The sequence below is a fragment of the Bubalus kerabau genome, chromosome X (genome assembly GCF_029407905.1).
Source record: "Bubalus kerabau isolate K-KA32 ecotype Philippines breed swamp buffalo chromosome X, PCC_UOA_SB_1v2, whole genome shotgun sequence".
Classification (NCBI taxonomy): domain Eukaryota; kingdom Metazoa; phylum Chordata; class Mammalia; order Artiodactyla; family Bovidae; genus Bubalus; species Bubalus kerabau.
The window spans coordinates 18,570,946-18,590,989 of record NC_073647.1 but is presented as its reverse complement, the minus strand read 5'-3'; the positions used below and the strand labels follow the sequence as shown (position 1 = coordinate 18,590,989).

The window sequence follows — 20,044 nt, the reverse complement described above, 5'->3', positions numbered from 1 at the left end:
ATCACTGTTACAGGCCCAACGCTTGTGCTTGGGTCAATGTTAAGCCTAGAAAATTGGGATTGTTTTCCTAACAGTAGCTCGATGGCTATTTCTGCAGAAACAGTACCTTGCTTATTATTTAATAACACAGGTTGCAAGGACCAACAGCTTGTGTTAAATCCTGGCTTTGCCACTTTCTAGCTACATGACCTTGAGCAAGTTATTTGACCTATTTGTATCTCAGTTTTCTCATCTGTAAAATGGAGATGGTTATAGTATGTACCTCATAGGATTGCTGTGAAGGCTAAATAATATACTTAGCGCAATGCTTGGTATGTAATAAGCACTCAATGAAGGTTTAACTAGTGTCATTATTATTGCTATTAGTCATTTTACATGTTATTTAAGATAAAGGAAATACTAACATACTTCCTTCAAATGGCTACTAAGCTGCCATTTACATTGAAAAGTACTTGGCTGCTAGGGAGCCGATGTTGGCTCTACTGAGTGTTCCTCACATCCACCCCAACTAGACATTTGTAACCTCAAGAGTGATTTTAATTTCTACTTCAAGCTCCTTTGCCCTCCACTTGTTTTCTTAAGGACTATGAAAAAATGGCTTCTTAGGGTCCCCTTTAACCTTGTGATTCAGTGATCATTTCGCTATGCTCCAAGGAAAGTTTTGGAAAACTGTCTTAGAAATACTGGTATTTAGTTCAGTAGTGCCCCTCTCTTAAATGTATATGGGGCAATAGTGCTAAACTGAGATACACTTTGTAAAGCTATGTGTAAAATCACTTCAATTATATGTGAAGTGATTTTTTTCTCCTTTCTGTATTATTTTCGGAGAAGGCAATGGCACCCCACTCCAGTAGTCTTGCCTGGAAAATCCCATGGATGGAGAAGCCTGGTAGGCTGCAGTCCATGGGGTCTCTAGGAGTCGGACACAACTGAGCAACTTCACTTTCAATTTTCACTTTCATGCATTGGAGAAGGAAATGGCAACTCACTCCAGTGTTCTTGCCCAGAGAATCCCAGGGACGGGGGAGCCTGGTGGGCTGCCATCTATGGGGTCGCACAGAGTCAGACACGACTGAAGCGACTTAGCAGCAGCAGCAGCAGCAGCAGTGCCCCTCTCTTAAATGTATATGGGGCAATAGTGCTAAACTGTGACATACTTTGTAAAATTATGTGTAAAATCACTTCGATTGTATGTAAAGTGATTTTTTCCTCCTTTCTGTATTATTTTAGGAAAGCGGCTTAATCATTGAGATTAGAATGTGGGCCCTGGATATAGACTGCCTAGGTTCAGATAAATCCCTGCTCTGCCATTAAGTAACTGTGTAACCTTCGACAATTTACCTAACCTCTCTCTGAGTCAGTTTCTCCATTTGTCAAACAGAATAATAAAGCACCTATGACTCAGCATTGTCATGAGGATTACTGAGTTAATACATGTAATGTAAAGTCTTAGAATGATGCCTGACTCACAGTAATTCCTCAATGAAGTCAGCTATGATTATTATTATTATTTCAAGTTCACATCTGATAGATGACTCACAAAAAAAAGTTGAATTATGACTTATTTCTGTTCTTAACATCAACGAAGTATGAGGAATGCAGAGGCGCATTTGTCCCTGGAGAAGCACTGCACAGTGGCAGGTAAAGAGAACAGTATGTGTCTGACAGTGGTGATGACTGCTCCCTGTACATCTGGTAGGGGGTGTCCAGAGAAGTAGAAGGTGGGCACTACACTCCAATGCTGCCTACCCATCTTCTTGTTAGAGTCTGGGAAATAGGGGGGCTGCCATATTTTTATATAATATTTTAACTGAATGGGATAAAACATCCCCCTACTCCTCTTCCTACTGCCCCAAATTCCTTACAATGGAACAGGCAGCAAATGAGCCATACAGAACTGTCTCATCTGGCCTATCTCTGACAATAGAAAAGGCTTTGTCAATGATGAAAAACAAATGATACATAAGCTTTCTTGACGTCCCCCAGAGAGTTCAAATCCACACTGTCATGGATGCTGAGTCTCTTGGACACATACCTGTTATCAGGGCAATGTCTAGCTTATTACATTCATTGGATGGGGAACAGAGACAGGCCATCTCTGGGGTTTGGTGTGGAGCTCCCTTTCATCTAACATGGTGTTTTTTGGACAACTGTTGTTCAATAAAGTTAATCCACAATGATGGCAGATTAGAAGGTCCCCTCTGTCCAGCGCCTGTCTTTCCTGCAAGAGCATTTGCTTTTCCAAGCTGGTCAAATAAGATTAATGTTAGTTTTCACATGAAGGGAGGCACCAAAAAGAGTCGAGCTGCCTTCTTAAGGAACATTGTTCTGCCTGTCATCCCGGATGAATCCAAGAATGGACCATTTAAAGGGTACTCGCTGAATACTGTGTGTTGCTTCCTTTATTTTCCCCTAAATTAAAATATCCTTAGCAACCAAATGGAGCCTGTGAAGTCCCAAAGAAGAAGTGTCCCTCATTATGGTGTCTCCACTGTATTGACTATGCCTCTTCCATAATGAGAGATGTTGGAAAATGTGAACTATGGACCTTATTCCCAGAGCAAGACCCAGCCCATCTATGAAAACTGTCATTCGTAAGGAAGAGGTTCTCACTGGACATAGCAGGCAAACTCTGATGAGAACAGAAAGAAAGAATGAAGATGCGTGACACATGATAGATCACTGTGTTCCAAGCTCCTCAAGGAGGCCCAGACTTGGGTTTCTATTATTTTAATATTTTCCACAAATTAGAATGTGCCTTCAGTGGCAGATAAGGTTGAGATTCCGAGAAAGGAGAGCACTATTCATCATCATGGTGGACACTTCACCAAGAGCCAATGATATATAAACCAATATACCAAACAGAACCAATGTCTCTCAGAAACAAGCTTGAACCCTACCAAGTGATGGTACTCTCAAGATTTCCCAGGGAAACTATTATGAAGAATCCAGTAAAGTGTGATGGTTTATGTATTCATTCATACAAGAAATATTTATTGAGGCCTGCTGTATGTGAGAAGCCCTCAGTTCAGTTCAGTTTAGTCGCTCAGTCGTGTCCGACTCTCTGTGACCCCATGGACTGAAGCATGCCAGGCCTCCTTGTCCATCACCAACTCCCAGAGTTTACTCAAACTTATGTCCATTGAGTCAGTGATACCATCCAACCACCTCATTCTCTGTCGTCCACTTCTCCTCCTGCCTTCAATCTTTCCCAGCATCAGGGTCTTTTCAAATGAGTCAGTTCTTTGTATCAGGTGGCCAAAGTATCGGAGTTTCAGCTTCAGCATCAGTCCTTCCAATGAATATTCAGGACTGATTTCCTTTAGGATGGACTGGTTGGATCTCCTTGCAGTCCAAGGGACTCTCAAGAATCTTCTCCAACACCACAGTTCAAAAGCATCAATTCTTCGGTCATTGCCTTTGAGCTCAGAATCCAGTGGCAGAGGCAGCAAAGTCTGTATCACTGCACTACAATGAAGCAAGTGTCATAGTAGATACATATGGAAAAGTTTTGTTTCATCCAGGGTGGAATGGAGGAGGTGTTAGGTGGGTAGTGGTGATCAGGGAAGTTTCATAGAAGGGACAACATTTGAGCTCAGTGTTCAGGGATATATAGTTAAATGTCAGGTGAAAAAGACAAGGAACTAACAACAGTCCAGGTAGAGGAAATAGGACACCAATGACTGGAAGGTATGCAAGATTATACAGTATGGGAACAATTGTTAAATCCTGAATTGATTTCCATCACCCCATTCCATGAAACATTTGAGGCAGCTTATAAAAAAGATTACAATTAAAGAGAAAAATTACAAGTAAAATAAACCATCATCTGGGAAAATATAAATGAGAGTAGAAGGTGAAGGCCATGTAGGGAGGTTAATTAGAATTCAGATATATAGGTCATAGAATCCCACTCAGTTTCTAAAGGGGAGCTGCACTTGTGACCAGGTAGCCAAAACAAAGGCAATGGCATCCCACTCCAGTACTCTTGCCTGGAAAGTCCCTCGGACGGAGGAGCCTGGTGGGCTGCAGTCCATGGGGTCACTAGGAGTCGGACACGACTGAACGACTTCCCTTTCTCTTCCATGCATTGGAGAAGGAAATGGCAACCCACTTCATTGTTCTTGCCTGGAGAATCCCAGGGACAGGGGAGCCTGGTGGGCTGCCGTCTACGGGGTCGCACAGAGTCAGACACGACTGAAGCTACTTAGCAGCAGCAGCAGCAGCAGCCAAAACAAAAGGGAAACCTGATCAGTTATATAATTTGCATTTCCCTGTAGAAAAAATATACCAATCCTCAGGAGAAGTCAAACTTTTCATGTCACTTAACACATGTGTATCTGTGTTTGACACTCTAGTTCTGAAAGGATTTTTTCATAGAAATCTTCATATATAGTGGTGCACACTAAGACAGTTGAGCCATCTCCAAAGCCCACACACTGGGATGTTACCCAGGACCAGTTGATTCTGCATTCCTTAGTCTGATGCAAAGTGTAGAAGCTAAGAATATAGTGTATTTTTCATGAAGCTGTATTTGCTCAATTGAAAGGACTATTTTTTATTCAGAGATTATAGATTTCCTATATTTTTGGTTTTTAAATGTTCTGTCTTTTATGAGTTGCAAAATGGTACATGGTTAGTTTTTGTTATTTTTCTCCATGTCTTTTCTTGGCAAATTAAGAGGTTGGCAACCTTAAATATATAGATGTATATGCTTTTATTTTATTCATCTCTAAAATCCAGAAATCTAGGAACCAAAGATGAGGTGTGAAATGTCCTCCCTAATGCCTTCCCAAAGGTGTTCACAGCATCCCTAAATCTGCCAAATGTTCTAACAAGAACACAAAGAACAAAATAGGAAGGAATAGGGGGAAGGTGGGCTATAAAGATAGATAATTGCAAAAACTTATACTAAAGAAATAAAGCTTCATTGGTTGAAATTTGGGATCAAAGTTGATATTTATTAAGGGGAGTCTTTATGAGATGAAATTATACCACAAAGCCCAGCTTACTGCCTCGTTTGTCATTGTACATTGTTCATGTACAACACGAACCAGGCCCTGTCTCAGCTTTCCAACTAGCCTGAAGCAGGGGTTTTGATGATCTTCTGGAGAAGCAGGACAGATTTTTGGTAGAATTTCAGAGTCCCTGTGCAAAAACTTAGAAATTTCCAAGATGGCTCGTTGTAAGGTCATGATCTTCTCACAACTTAGCCAAGCTGTCCTTATAAATCTGTGTTCCCTCTTCAGGTTGTCTGTCTGTAAAATTTTTTCAAGGATCTGTGTAGAGAGGAGGCAGTCAGGACTGTAGTGAGTTAAAATTTCTCAGTACCCAGGTGTAATTCATTTCCTAATGAATTTTGTAGGAAGTCTACAGAGTGAAGTAAGCCAGAAAGAAAAACACCAATACAGTATACTAACGCATATATATGGAATTTAGAAAGATGGTAACAATAACCCTGTGTACGAGACAGCAAAAGAGACACTGATGTATAGAACAGTCTTATGGACTCTGTGAGAGAGGGAGAGGGTGGGAAGATTTGGGAGAATGGCATTGAAACAGGTAAAATATCATGTATGAAACGAGTTGCCAGTCCAGGTTCAAAGCACGATACTGGATGCTTGGGGCTGGTGCACTGGGATGACCCAGAGGGATGGAATGGGGAGGGAGGAGGGAGGAGGGTTCAGGATGGGGAACACATGTATACCTGTGGTGGATTCATTTTGATATTTGGCAAAACTAATACAGTTATGTCAAGTTTAAAAATAAAATAAAATTTAAAAGAAAAATAAAAAATAAAGAGAGAGCAATAATGTACCATAAATGTATACCTGAATTGGAATCACAATTTTCTATAAAATAGCTTAATTATGCATATATAATTGGATCCTATTTGGAACACTGATTTTAGGCTAATCCATAGTTGCATTTGAGTGGTTTTTTTGTGCATACAGACCACCTCCTTGTGATCAAGGGTCTCTGGAATACCTAAAAGACTAGAAATGCCTTTAATGGATCTAGGGGGACTTGGGTGGGGAGAAGTCATCTTTCTGAGGGCAGAGAGGAGCCTCCAGCCAGCCAGAACCAGGGTCCAGTTCTGAAAAAGCAAGCAGGGTAGTAAATACCCCAGCTCCTATATCTGCCTATCTTGAGTTCATACATTGCTACAATTCCAACTTCACCTGTAAGTCAAAGTTGAGACTTTAGATTTATTTATTTATTTTTATTGGTTCCTTCAGTATTCTTCTCTTAAGATAATCCCAACTTCCCTAGCCACAAAGTTGTGTTTTCTGGCCTTAATTAGCTTTGTTGCTGTAAGATAGCCCCCTCCAGTCCATCTCGAGTCTCTCTGGTTATAGAGCATACAGGATGGTGCTTGGAGAAAGAATGGGCCAGACCCAGGGCTGAACCCTTCCCTTGAGCCCTCTAAGGATGCCACCTTGGGCCAGTCACCTCTCTCTGGCCTCCAGTTTATCCCTCTAAATTGTGGGGGTTAAATGAGATAATTCTGTTTCAGAAACCATCCAGCATTGTGTTTGAAATACAACTCTCAAAAATGCTACTTTCTTTCCCCAAATCATTACCGCAGTGAAAGTCAGTTGAGACTTTGGGTGTAGAACAAAGGCCTCTAAATCATCTAACACTGTGACAATACATATATTGAATATGTCAACAGGAAATTTTGGCTGTGGAGATAAGCAACTTTAAGAAAGCCTTTTGGACAGGAACATTTGAAGGATTCTGCAGGTTGGATAGGTAGAAAACAGAGTTTATTCTCACAAAAAGTATTGTTTTCTTCCTGCGGACCCATGGACTTTGTGAAAAGCAGAGTAGACTAATGTTTGTCCAACTCTTTGTGACCCCATGGATGGTAACCTGCCAGGCTCCTCTGTCCATGGAATTTTCCAGATGAGAATACTGTGGGTTGCCATTTCCTCCTCCAGGGGATCTTCCCGACCCAGGGATCAAGGTCACTTCTCCAGCATGTCCTGCATCAGCCAGTGGATTCTTTACTGCTGAGCCACCTGAGAAGCATGGCACCTTGGCGGGGACAGATAAAACACTAGGCTCAGGTGGATCCTTCCTTCCCATTTACACTAGGACCCTCTCCACATGGTCTCTCCAGCATGGTAGTCAGACTTGTTACATTGTGACTGAAGCTCCCATAGCAAGTATTCCCAGAGACAAGTAAACATTTTCTGTCTCTTGAGGCCTGGTCCTGAAAACGTGCACCACATCCCTTCTGCCATATTCTGTTGGTCAAAGCAGTTCTAGAACCCATCCAGATCCTCAAGGGGATGGGACATAGACCTCACCTCTTGACAGAAGGGGAATCAAAGAATTTTGTATCCACCTTCAATCCACCACACTTGGAAAAAAGAATTATACAGAAACATTTTGTTATTCATCTACCATGTTTTTCAGCATACCTGTTTCACCTTATACCTGTAATTAAACTAATTCATGAAAACAGTTGCCATAGTACACTGAGAGGTGGTGCAGTGGTTAAGAGCATTAGAGTTAAACCGATCTGGATTTGAATCCTAGGTCTTGTCTCGGTTACTGGCTGTGTAACATTGGGCAAGTGACTAAACCCTCTGAGCCCCAGTTTCTTTATCTATAAAAGGAAAGATAATAGTAGTACCTAGCCCACAGGTCATTTGGAATGAGATTATATTAGCACAGTCCCTAGCACAATGGAAGCACCCAATAAGCAATTATAGTGATGATAATAATAATTGATGATAAAGCATTGTAACTGTTTGCATGGCTTTTCCCAAACTAAACTATGAGGTTGATGATTTTGTCTTACTCATTCCTTCAACCTCAACACCTGCAGAGGGGCTGGCATCGAAGTATTTAAGGACATACAAGTAGATAGACACATGGAAGATTGGACGGCAGCAGAGAAATGACATTTTCCTCTGTTGCAGCTACTTGGCTCGGATAGACACAGAGAACAGGGGACAGTAATATTGCTCGATAACTACTCTAGGTTGAGTTAAGTGCAAGTTGCTAGGCATCAGGAAAACTTAAGGCTACACTGAAACATTACTTAAAAATCATGTAATAGAGACGTAATAGAGCTGCAACTCAGAGGAGCAAGCTGGCCCAACTACAAAACAACATTTGCAGCATTTCCATTAAGCTCAAGTTTGGAAAATACATGAATCAGAAGAGGGAATACAAACCAACATCTTATGACACTTCCACCAGCGGCTATGTCAAGAATCAAGAAGGCAGTAGGGAAAAGGTTTTAGAAGAAGATATGGTAAAAGCAAAACAGAACAGGGCATTTATTGTGAAAGTACTTTGGGGGGATACCTTGGCCTATTCCACAACACTTTTACAAAATAATTTCAAATCTTCAGAAGTTTGAATTCCTAACGTAAAGTGCTAATACTATCTACATATTGGCTGTATTCCTCAAGTCAGAATAGGATCCGGAAAAGGAAGAGAACTTTTCTGGTATTCTGTTCCCAATGTATTTTAAATTATTGGACTTCTTTGATTTTTTTCAGGTTCCGCAATACTTCTGTAAGACCCATGATTTCAAACAGTTATTTTTCTATGTTGGTATTAGAAATTCAAGTCTACTTTGGTCTTCATGGTTGAAGATAAACAAAAGAAATAATCAGTGTGATAGGAGCTCTTGAAATGTCATGTGCAATGTACAACCTGCCCTCCAGCAAGCCCTGCTAGGCAGTGTAGCCTATGGAACTCTTGGCATATTGAATGCAAAGAAGAAAGGGAGTTTATCTACTCCAGCTTTAGCCATATGTCATGAATATACTTGCTTTTAAATGAATTTCATAAAATATTAATGTAATCATACTGAACAGCACAGTGGTGAGTGCATCAGTCAAGAGTTATATTTATCCTGTGTATTTGTTTTTTTGTTTGTCTCCATTTATTAGTAGACAGTACATGGAGACAGGCATTTCTTTCTCAGTTGAAGTGGCAAAACTTGTTTAATGAACTGATGTTTCTGTAATCCGTGGTAAGGTGGAGTTGTGAGTGATAGAACTATATGAATAACAATGAGGAGGCAGGCAGAACAATAAAAGGAAGACAAACATTTCAGTAGGAGGGAGAAATAGATGGGATTGTTTAGTTGGCACACAATCTATTCTGATCTTCTCCTACTGAAAATTAACAGTTTGTAAGTTGGGGAAATAATGTTAACAATTTTTCCAAAATCTTATACACAAGAGATCAAATGTTCCAAAGACATAATAGCATTCTTAGCCACAGCGCTCTTATTCTATAGCATAGGAACACAGAGTGTCAGGAGCCCTAAGTTCTCCAAGATGGGAAAAAAGTCCTGGACTCCCTGCCCCCCTGTCTAGAGCCTGACAGATAGGAGGCTATCACAAATGTTCGTGGGATGTGGAAGTGAGTGCCTGAACAAATGAATTTATTAGTGTGTGGACACAGGTCTGGAATGGAAGAAAGGAAATTTACCTATCAGGACCACCATCTATCAGGCCAGAGCCTTTTATATCTGTTCTGTCCTTTCATTCCTTGAGCTAAATGTCATTATTTATCCCTACTTTTACCAAAAAGGAGATAGAGGCACATAGATATTAAGAAATATCCCCCATGGTCATACAATTAGCATATGGAGGAGAGTAGAGATGAGAATCACAGGGAGGAAAGAAAGGAGTATGCATGTGTGTGAGTGCATGTGTGTGAGCACACACATTCAGGTACAAGTGGATACTTGTGTGTTGGGTGAGATAACATATGAGGGTTAAAAGTAAATTTGTTTTCAGAAAAATAAAATTTCCTCTTAGAAGAAAATGTTTTCTTCCCAAACATATTCAGGGTCTTGGCATCTCTGCATGACAGGCACATGGGAGGATGGGGAATGGCCTAGCTCTCTTAGGCTGGCTTGCAGTGGGTATTGCTTGTGTGCCACCCACCTGCTTATCTGCCCAGTCACAAGACTCCCTCCTTCTGGGCTTAACTGTACCCGGAGTTTTGCTTCTGTGTGAACCACAAATTCTTCCCACTGCTTAGATACACTTCCTTCAACATCTTAGAGAGCCAACCAGGGAGGCTCAGAGCCACCTTAAGGAGACACTAAGGCACTGTCCCTTGGGCCTGAGTGGTAAGCAGGGTAAAGTTTTGGGGGCTAGGGCCTACCACAATTATCAGTACTCCTTATGCAACACTTTCTTCATTTGCAGTACACTGTGCCTTCCTTAACAGAGGACAGGAATGAGAGGTGAGGAAATGAAGTACAATGCACTCCCTTCTCTCAAAAACGTGCATCTTGTTATAGAGACAAATTTTAAACAATGAAATCAGTACTGCCTTTAGACCCGGGCAAGTGGGGCCCCTGCCATGGGCCCTCACATCAGGGGACCTCGTGCTTTGGAATGACTGTCTCAGTATTTTGTAAGTCCCTTTCCAGAGCCAAGGACTGGCCAGGTAGGTGGTACCATCAGGATAGGTGCCCCAGTCCAGAGCAGGTCCTATGTGGGTCTTGATGGCAAGAAGCACCTTTCTCAAAATTTTCTAGGTTTTTCTCCAGTGTCTGGCATTATCCAAGGCTTGCAGTATCATCTAAGCAAGGGGCCCCAATCTCAAATTGAACCTGTGCGGACCCCGGTTCCCATTTTTCCCCTTTGCACTCTGCAATCCTTTATGCCACATGTGGATTTAACTAGATGCCCCAAGAAGCTTCTGAATTCATGCCTGTATAGTCCTCCCAGGGTCTTGGTTCCAGGAGAGTATCCTGGCAAGTAAATCACTCCAGCTGGCTGGTATGGTATTTCTTTCATGGTATCACATGGGCTACCAGAATAGCGTTGGTGCTGATTTGGGGTGAGTCAAATTATGTATCTAGACAAACCCCATAAACATATTTGTTTGGGGGCTCCCACACACCCTAGAATCAAACCTGAAAGAAATATTAATAAAAGATGATGCAAAATAAAATTCAGTGGCAACAGGTATAGAACAGTTTTTGACACAGAAATAAAAATGAACTAGAATTATCTGGAAAGTGTTTTTCAGGGAGTGTGGGACTTTGAGCTAGGCCTTAAACCATGGGGGAGAATCTGGGGAGGCTTGAATGATTCCAGGCAGGCAAAGAGAACAACAGGAGCAAAGGCACAGAGAATAGTTATTTATTGAGCATTTTTGTGCTATACATTATGCTAGGCACATTTCATTCATCATCTTGTTTATTCCTCACAAATTCCTATAAAAGTAGGTGGAATTAACCCCATTTTGCAAATGATGGAATGGAGGTACAAAAGATTCATCTCCTAATCAAATAGTAGAACTAGGACCCAGGTCTGCCTAAACCCGAAAACTGTGTGCTTTTAACACCATGCTATAGTGCAAAAATACTGGATGCTTGGAGCTGGTGCACTGGGACGACCCAGAGGGATGGTATGGGGAGGGAGGAGGGAGGAGGGTTCAGGATGGGGAGCACGTGTATACCTGTGGCAGATTCATGTTGATATATGGCAAAACCAATACAATATTGTAAAGTTAAAAAATAAAAAAAGACAGGAAGTGTTACAAGGGACAATGTGAAGCCTGGTCTGAATGGAGCAGAGAGTGTGTTGGGAACTAGTGGAAGGCAAGATCAATGCACAAAGCACAGTCATATTATTCAATACAAAAGGCCTTGGATGTCAAAATGAGATATAGAGACAAATAATCACTGGCCAAAGAGAAACAGCCCTAAAGAAAAATGCACAATTATAATATTTAAGGTCCGGTAATGCTAATAATGTGTTTTCTTAAATATTTTGCCTCTGTCTCAGAAAGACCTTTGGTTTGAAGCTTATAAGGTAACAGTCTACCTCTACTTGATCTTGCCTGGTATAATTGATTATTCTCTATTTCCTCTCCTTTTTTTAGATTTTGATCCTGCCCTTGGAATGATGACTGGAATTCCACCAATAACTCCAATGATGCCTGGCCTAGGAATAGTACCTCCTCCAATTCCACCAGATATGCCAGTAGTAAAAGAGATCATTCACTGTAAAAGCTGCACACTCTTCCCTCCAAATCCAAGTAATACTCTGCTTTTTCTCCACACAAGTCAAAATGTTTTGGTGTATCGACCCTTTAGTTATTCATTTTGGTATTGAGAGTCCTGACAAGGCAATTAGTGCCTATAAAGTGGTAGCTTCTGGGAGGGAACCTAGCTTTGGAATTGAATTCAAAATTTAACACTCTTAACACAGCTTAAAGTGAACTGGCATTCTAGTTCCTTTTTAGGATTGCATGTTGTTGAAAGGGGGCTCAGGTTATTTGAGTGGGGAAAACACGAATAGAGAAGCCTCCCTTAGTTCTCTGCTGAGAGTATGGCAAAAGTACCGTTTTTGTTAACAGCCCCAAGATTTTTCAAGGTGAATGGAAAGAGCAGGTGCAATGGGAAGAGTAGGAATCTGGTATGAGTGACTTATCTTCTCCAGAGCCCACCAACCATGTCTGATAAGCCTTGATCATAAACCCCAGTCTCCTGCCTGTCTCTTACACCTGGTGGCCTCTCAGCAATAAGGTCAGGTTATTTAGGGGCTCTCACAGTCTCCTGATGCCCCAGTCTGATCTGCTTCTCTCTTGTTTCTTCATTAGAGAGTATCTCTACCATTGATTCCTTCCCCTCTCTCTCATCTAACATTTCATCCAGGTCCTTGTCACATATATAGAACCCTAAAAGTCCCGGGGTTCCCATTGCCCAAAGATTCAAAGTCCAAATTCTGGACTTCAAAAGCCTTTCACTGGTCTGCTTTGCCAACTTAAAGAAAGACCCGCAACATAAGAGTTGTGAGTTTAAATTTTATTCAGGGTCTTGGTGAGGACTACAGCCCAGCAGACAGCAACTCGGTTTGCTCTGAGTAAAACTACTCCAAACAGGTAGGAGAGAGCTCAGCTTATCTATGATTTCTGGCTAGGAAATCTATACAGTCGAGCATATGTCCTCATAAATGATTACTGCTAATCACCAAGAACAGATATCTCAAGTGAATGACTTTAGTGCTTTGCTATGGATGGGAGGCTTCAAGAATGTAGGGTCATTAAAATTCTTCTTGAAATATACACTGAACTAGCCTTAGGGCCTGCCTGTCCAAATCACAGAATGCCTCATCCTGCTTTTCATCCTGAAGTCCTCTCAGGATACATTGTTGGTCAGCAAATGCAGTGGGTTGTGACTTAACCCTTGTAGAACTGGGTGGTGATCAACACACTTTGTCTTAGCGATCCTAATTTTCCTGTCTCCACAGCATCATGTGACCATCTTCAACGTATCATTTCTGCTTGCCCACAATTCAGTCAAACTCAACTCTTATTTAATCTCACTCCCTTCTCCAACCTACCTCTAAGCCTACCATCTCCCAAACACTTCCATGAGAAAGGTACTAAAATTAAAACAGTAGTTAATCATTTATCATTCTAATACATTTTCACTAAAATATTGGGGGCTAAATCCAATGGATACTTTTTAGTCCTTATATTACTTTATTTCTATACTATATTTGCTTCTTGAAACCTTGATCATTCTTGAAACATTAGGTCATTTGAAGCTGCTAGAATGACCACCAGAGAGATTTGTATAGATCAAGAGGAGGATAACCAAGCAGGACACCCTAAGGAATTCTAATGTTTCAAGAGTTAAGAGAGAAAAGTTTCTGTACACTCCTTAGTAGCAAAAGTCCTCAAAAGACTTCATCTTTACCATTTCCAGTCTTTCTCTTCTTCTCTCCTAAATCTTCTTCATTTGGGCTTTTGCCCCAGCCCTCTATCACAATGTCCCTTGATTAATAACACTAATGTATTCAGCACTCATAAAGTTAGACAAGCATTCTCATTCATGCCTGGAAACCATTTATAAGGACCATGACAGTGACATTTATATAATATACTTTTAAAATATTTGATAAATTAATAGATAACAATGACAGTACATTATAATATGTATTTATTTTATGGCACTAGTTGCTATAAACTTTTTTATACCTTTAAAAAAAAGGACACTAATGATTTCACAATACTAAATCTAATGGTCAAGTCTCAAGTCTTTTCCTAATTGACCTAATAGCTCTGAATGACACAGTTGACTACTCCTTACTCATTGATATACCTTCTTCACTTGACTTCCAGGACACTACACTATTTATTGGTTTTGCTCCCCACACTGGTTGTTCCTTCTCAATCTGCTTCTGTTCTCACTGACTTCTTATTATTGGAGAGTCATGTGACTCAGTCCTTGGACCTCTTCTCTGTCTATACTCATACTGAAAAAAAGTATGCCAATGATTGTTGTTTGTTGTTTTAGTCACTCACTAAGTTGTGTCTGACTCTTTTGTGACCCTATGAACTATAACCTGCCAGGCTCCTGTGTCCATGGGACTTTCCAGGCAAGAATACTGGAGTGAGTTGCCATTTCCTTCTCCAGGGGATCTCACCAACCCAGGGATCGAACCGACATCTCCTGATTTGGCAGGTGGATTCTTTACCACTGAGCCACCTGGGAAGCCCCATGCCATTGATACTCTAAATTACATTTTTAGCTCAGAGCCTATCTCTGAACCCTGAACTCATACCCTACTGCTTATTTGATATCTCTACTTGGATATCGAATAGACATCTCATATTTATATGTTCAAAACAAAACCCCTAATATTTGTCCCCAAACCTGCTCCACTAATATCCTTCTCCATCTCAGATAATGGCAACTGCATCCTTTCAATTAATCAGCCAAAACTTAAGGGTAATCCTTAATCTACTCTCTTTCTCTCACACACCATATTTAATCTGTTAGAAAACTGTGTCAAGTCTACCTTAAAATATATAACTAGAATTCTACCATTTTCATGATAATTACTGCTGTGACCCAGTTTATACCCACCATAATACGTTTTCTGAACTATTGCAATATTCTTCTAACTGTGCTTCCTCTTTCACCCTTACCCCCTATAAGGTCTTCTAAGGAGAGCAAAGAGTGATCCTTTTTAAAACCTAAGTCAGATTATGTCCCACCTCTACTTAAAACCCATTAATGACTCCCTGTTTTACTCAAAATAAAGGCCAAAGTCTGTTTAAAGGCACAGAAGGGCCTCCCTTTCTCGTACTGTCTCTTTGACTTTGTCTCTTACAACTCTCCTTTGCAACACCCATTGTTCCAGTTATATGGCCTCCACACAGTTCCATGAACATTCTAGGCACTCTTCCATCACAGGCCTTTGTATTGGTTCTTTCCTCTGCCTGAAATACTCTTCCCCTAAATATTTGCCTGGCTAACTCACCTGCCTCCTTCAAGTCTTTGCTCAAATGTCTCTTCCTCAGTAACCCTGACAACCTATTTAAAAGTTCAGTCCTCCCTGCCACATTCACAGTTCTATTTACCTCTCTATTTTTCACTTAATACTTACTACCTTTTAACAAGCAATTTATAGAATATAAATGCCACAAAGGGGCTTCCCAGGTGGTGCTAGTGGTAAAAAAACCTGCCTGCCAGTGCAGGAGACCTAACAGACCCAGGTTTGATCCCTGGGTCAGGAAGATCCCCTGGAGTAGGAAACAGCAACTCACTCCAGTATTCTTGCCTGGAGAATCTCATGGACAGAGGAGCCTGGTGGGCTATAGTCCGTGGAGTCTCAAAGAATCGGACATGACTGAACACACATGCATGCATGCACACAAACTCCACAAAAGGAGGAATTTTTGTCAGTTTGGTTCTCTAATATATCCCCAGCACGGAGAAAAGTATCTGACATATAGTACATGTTCAATAAATATTTATGAATGGTAGAGGGATGGATGGATGAATACGGAAAGAGAAGTCATAGGTCTAGAAGTCAAGAGAACATGAGGTAATTACACCACATGCTGACCACTTCCTAATCTATTTTTTCACTCCATGGCTCTCTTCTGAGCTTCAAACACATATAGCCAACTGACCACTGACTTTTCTAGGTGGATCTACATCAAATGTGCAACAACAGTATTGAAGTATTAATAGTGAGCAAACTACCAGATTGAAATCGAGGGAACTGTGTTTTACCCCAGCTCTATCACCTGAGGGAATTTTGGGCTAGTCACATGACCTCCCTGGGTCTGTTTCCTTGTCTGTAAGTGAGGCTATCGGGTTAGGTTAGCCTAGATACTTACAAGGTTTCATCCATTTCTAGAAACATGATTCTTGACATTAAAAATGGAGCTACCAGAATAATTGTTCACCTAGGCAAAAGTCCCTCAAAATGTATATTAGGAAAAGCAAGAGCAAATGAGTAGAGTTTTGTGCCTTTAATGAAACAGGCAGTATGGGTATAAAAATTAAGAACCCCAAAGCAACATAGGACTGGTGTCATATCCCAGATCTCTGTCACTAAATAGCCATGAAATCCGGGGTAAGTAGCTTAACCTCTCTGATCTAGACCCAGCAAAATCAGTTCTGGTCTAAAAATCCAATGGATCAAACTAGACTGGTGCTGACTGTGCACTCCTAGGAGTCAGTGAAAGTGTTAGTCGCTCAGTCGTGACTGACTTTTTGTGACCCCATGGACTGTAGTCCACCAGGCTCCTCTGTCCATGGAATTTTCCAGGCAAGAGTACTGGAGTAGGTTGCCATGCCCTCCTCCCGGAGAATCTTCTTGACCCAGGGATCGAACCTGTGTCTCCTGCATTGCAGGCGGTTTCTTTACCATCTGAGCCACCAGGGAAGCCTAGGAGTCAGAGATATGGCAAAAGAAAGTTCTCTGGAACACAGGTTCTTTTTTTTCACAAGGTGGCTATCAGAGATTTACTGCATTCCCAATTAACAGTCCTCAGTTGGTATAAGAAGAGAAACAACACCCTCTCTCCAGAGAAGTCAATTCTGTGAAGATTTTTCACTTTGGCTAATAGACCTTCTGTGTGGAGAGGTTACATTTTTCATCTACTGTGAAATAACAGTGAGCGTGAAGTAAATGGTGGAATATCATCTGATATTTGTGTGCAGGCATGTAGGAAAGCACCCAGGAGCCAGAAAAAGAGCAATCATTTCATTTTACCATCTCAAAACCCACTGAACTTATTTTGGCTCTTAGGGCTGGGCTCTATAAAGAAAATTAGAGAAAGTGGATAAATTAATAGATTCACTGGCCTTCTGATTACTTCCAATGAGCTGGGATTACATTAAAATAGACCCGACCCCTGCTGATTGTCTAGGGGACCTTCAATCCTGGGCTGTCTGATGAAATCAACTCAACGATTTTGCAGTATGCAAATTCTGGCAAAGCAGTTGAGTGGTCTGTGATGCCCCTTTGAAAAACAGGGTGCAAGTGGTTTATTGGTGGAAGTGGTTTATTTGATGTGCTGCTCCCTGCCTCACTTCTCCAAGATCAGCAGTGACTTTGATCTGAATGCTGATTGTCCCAACACAGCTCCCCAGAGCGGCTGCTTAGTTGTAATTAGAATTACCAAAAGCTCCTCCTTTTCCATTACCAGAGATTAGAGTGCTTTTTACTCCCAGTTATCTTAAATCTTTTAACGCGGAAGTTTCTTCTTCTCCATCCAGGAGTGGTGATTGGGGTGTTACAGGAGCTTAGCACATTACCTGATTAATAGGTGGACTTTGAATTTGCTCTCCTATGAAGTTACCATTGCTGTGCCCAGATCACTGAATTTCTGTGGGATTGGAAAATCAGGCCCAGATAGTAAAGTGCTTTGAGCTGCTAATTAAAGAACAAGTACTATCCATTAAGGAAGGTAGTACAGCCCATTGCCTTGCTGGTGGCAATACACCTAAATCTCAGCAAATGCTACATTTACCCAAGGAAAATAAATAAATCCCCGGCATTCTTGACACGACTCTTAGTGGCTTTTATGCTCCTTTACTCAGCAGACAATCACCACAGAATAATCACAGCATCTAAACAGGGTGGTGATTTCATCACAGAATTTTTCAATCCCACAGATGTAGTCAAGGGAAAGAGCCTTTGTATTGTCGGTATTCCATGTAACTATACTCTTTAGAGTCTCTCAATGGACTTAAAAGTAGACCTAACTAGGTTTAACTCACATTATATAAAAAGGTGATTATTTGCTTCACAAGAAGATTATTTACCATTAAAATCATTTAATAGTAAACTTCAGAAGGATTCAACAACAGGATTCTATTCGAAAGCCTTAGATTTGAAAACATGACTCTAGATGTTTTCTAGACTGAGCAGAACCCTTCGGGGCCCTACAGGCTACAAAAGGCCCTCCATGTCCCCTATTTCTTGTTTGCAGGAAAAGGTTTTGGTCTCCTAGGCCTTCCGTGAGTGCCAAAGAGCAGGTACAAGCAGTTATAGTTATAATTGGAGAAGTGATAGCATACAGAAAGAAAGGAAAAGCAGTTAAGAAAGATAGCTTGAACAATAATAATTAAGCAATAAAGCAGAGTGCTAATTCCTCCTCAAGGGATCTGCATAACAATCTGACACAGATCTTTGAGTTGTTATGCAAAAGCTGACACCCGCTTCTCCCTGACCCTCTCCCATCCCAGGTGGAAGATGGTGACTACTTGCTCACCACATGTAGACCCCAGACTGGTTTGAACCAGAAAGTTGATGATTAAGACTCCCCAGACACCACCCTGTTTCCTCCTCATCAACCAGTCAGAATAAAGTCATGCTCCCAGCAGCCCTCACCTCAAATGTGGCCTTTAAAAACCCTTCCATGAAAGCCATTGGCGAGTTCAGTTCTTTTGAGCATCCCTTGCTCGGTCACTTCAATAATTGCTGTACTTCCCTGGTGGCTCAGACAGTAATGAATCCGCCTGCAATGGGTGAGACCAGGTTCGATCCCTGAGTCGGGAAGATACCCTGGAGAAGGAAATGGCAACCCGCTCCAATATTCTTGCCTGGAGAATTCCATGGACAGAAGAGCCTGATGGGCAAGAGTCCATGCGGTCGCAGGGTCAGACACGACTGAGCAACTAACACTCTCACATTCACTTTCCTTCAGCACACCCTGGGTTCTGGTAGATTGGCTTTACTGCTGGAGCCGGTGGGCAGTAGAGGAGCAGACCCAAGTTCAGTTCAGTAATGGTTTCTCTAGCACTAAGAATGATTCCTTCCCACACCCAGCCTTATCTAAAGATCTGAATAAAGCAAGGAACTGAGAGTTTAGAAGTCCAGGTCTTAGTTCTCACTCCATTCCAGACTTATTGTTCAGTTCAGTTCAGTTCAGTTCAGTCGCTCAGTCCTGTCCGACTCTTTGAGACCCCATGAATTGCAGCATGCCAGGCCTCCCTGTCCATCACCAACTCCCGGAGTTTACTCAAACTCATGTCCATCAAGTTGGTGATGCCATCCAGCCATCTCATCCTCTGTTGTCCCCTTCTCCTCCTGCCCCCAATCTCTCCCAGCATCAGGGTCTTTTCCAATGAGTCAACATTCACATGAGGTGGCCAAAGTATTGGAGTTTCAGCTTTAGCATCAGTCTTCCAATGAACACCCAGGGCTGATCTCCTTCAGAATGGACTGGTTGGATCTCCTTGCAGTCCAAGGGACTCTCAAGAGTCTCCTCCAACACCACAGTTCAAAAGCATCAATTCTTCGTTGCTCAGCTTTCTTCATAGTCCAACTCTCACATCCACACATGACCACTGGAAAAACCATAGCCTTGACTAGACGGACCTTTGTTGGCAAAGTAATATCTCTGCTTTTGAATATGCTATCTAGGTTGGTCATAACTTTCCTTCCAAGGAGTAAGCGTCTTTTAATTTCATGGCTGCAGTCACCATCTGCAGTGATTTTGGAGCCCCAAAAAATAAAGTCTGACACTGTTTCCACTGTTTCCCCATCTATTTCCCATGAAGTGATGGGACCGGATGCCATGATCTTCGTTTTCTGAATGTTGAGCTTTAAGCCAACTTTTTCACTGTCCTCTTTCACTTTCATCAAGATGCCCTTTAGTTCCTCTTCACTTTCTGCCATAAGGGTGGTGTCATCTGCATATCTGAGGTTATTGATATTTCTCCCAGCAATCTTGATTCCAGCTTGTGTTTCTTCCAGCCCAGCATTTCTCATGATGTACTCTGCATAGA

The 20,044-nt window shown here is 41.5% G+C and overlaps 1 protein-coding gene across 17 annotated transcripts in view; it reads left to right on the top strand.

Annotated features, from left to right (window-relative positions):
• Window positions 1-20,044, top strand: part of ENOX2 (ecto-NOX disulfide-thiol exchanger 2) — a 295,795-nt gene that overhangs the window by 208,975 nt on the left and 66,776 nt on the right. For all 17 annotated transcript variants that reach the window (XR_008708214.1, XM_055564072.1, XM_055564071.1 and 14 more), the window contains one exon: window positions 11,884-12,039. Coding sequence is in view for 16 of the 17 variants with exons in the window: in XM_055564072.1 (XP_055420047.1) it covers window positions 11,884-12,039 (156 nt within the window). In the remaining variant the exon portion in view is untranslated. The remainder of the gene's footprint in view (window positions 1-11,883; window positions 12,040-20,044) is intronic.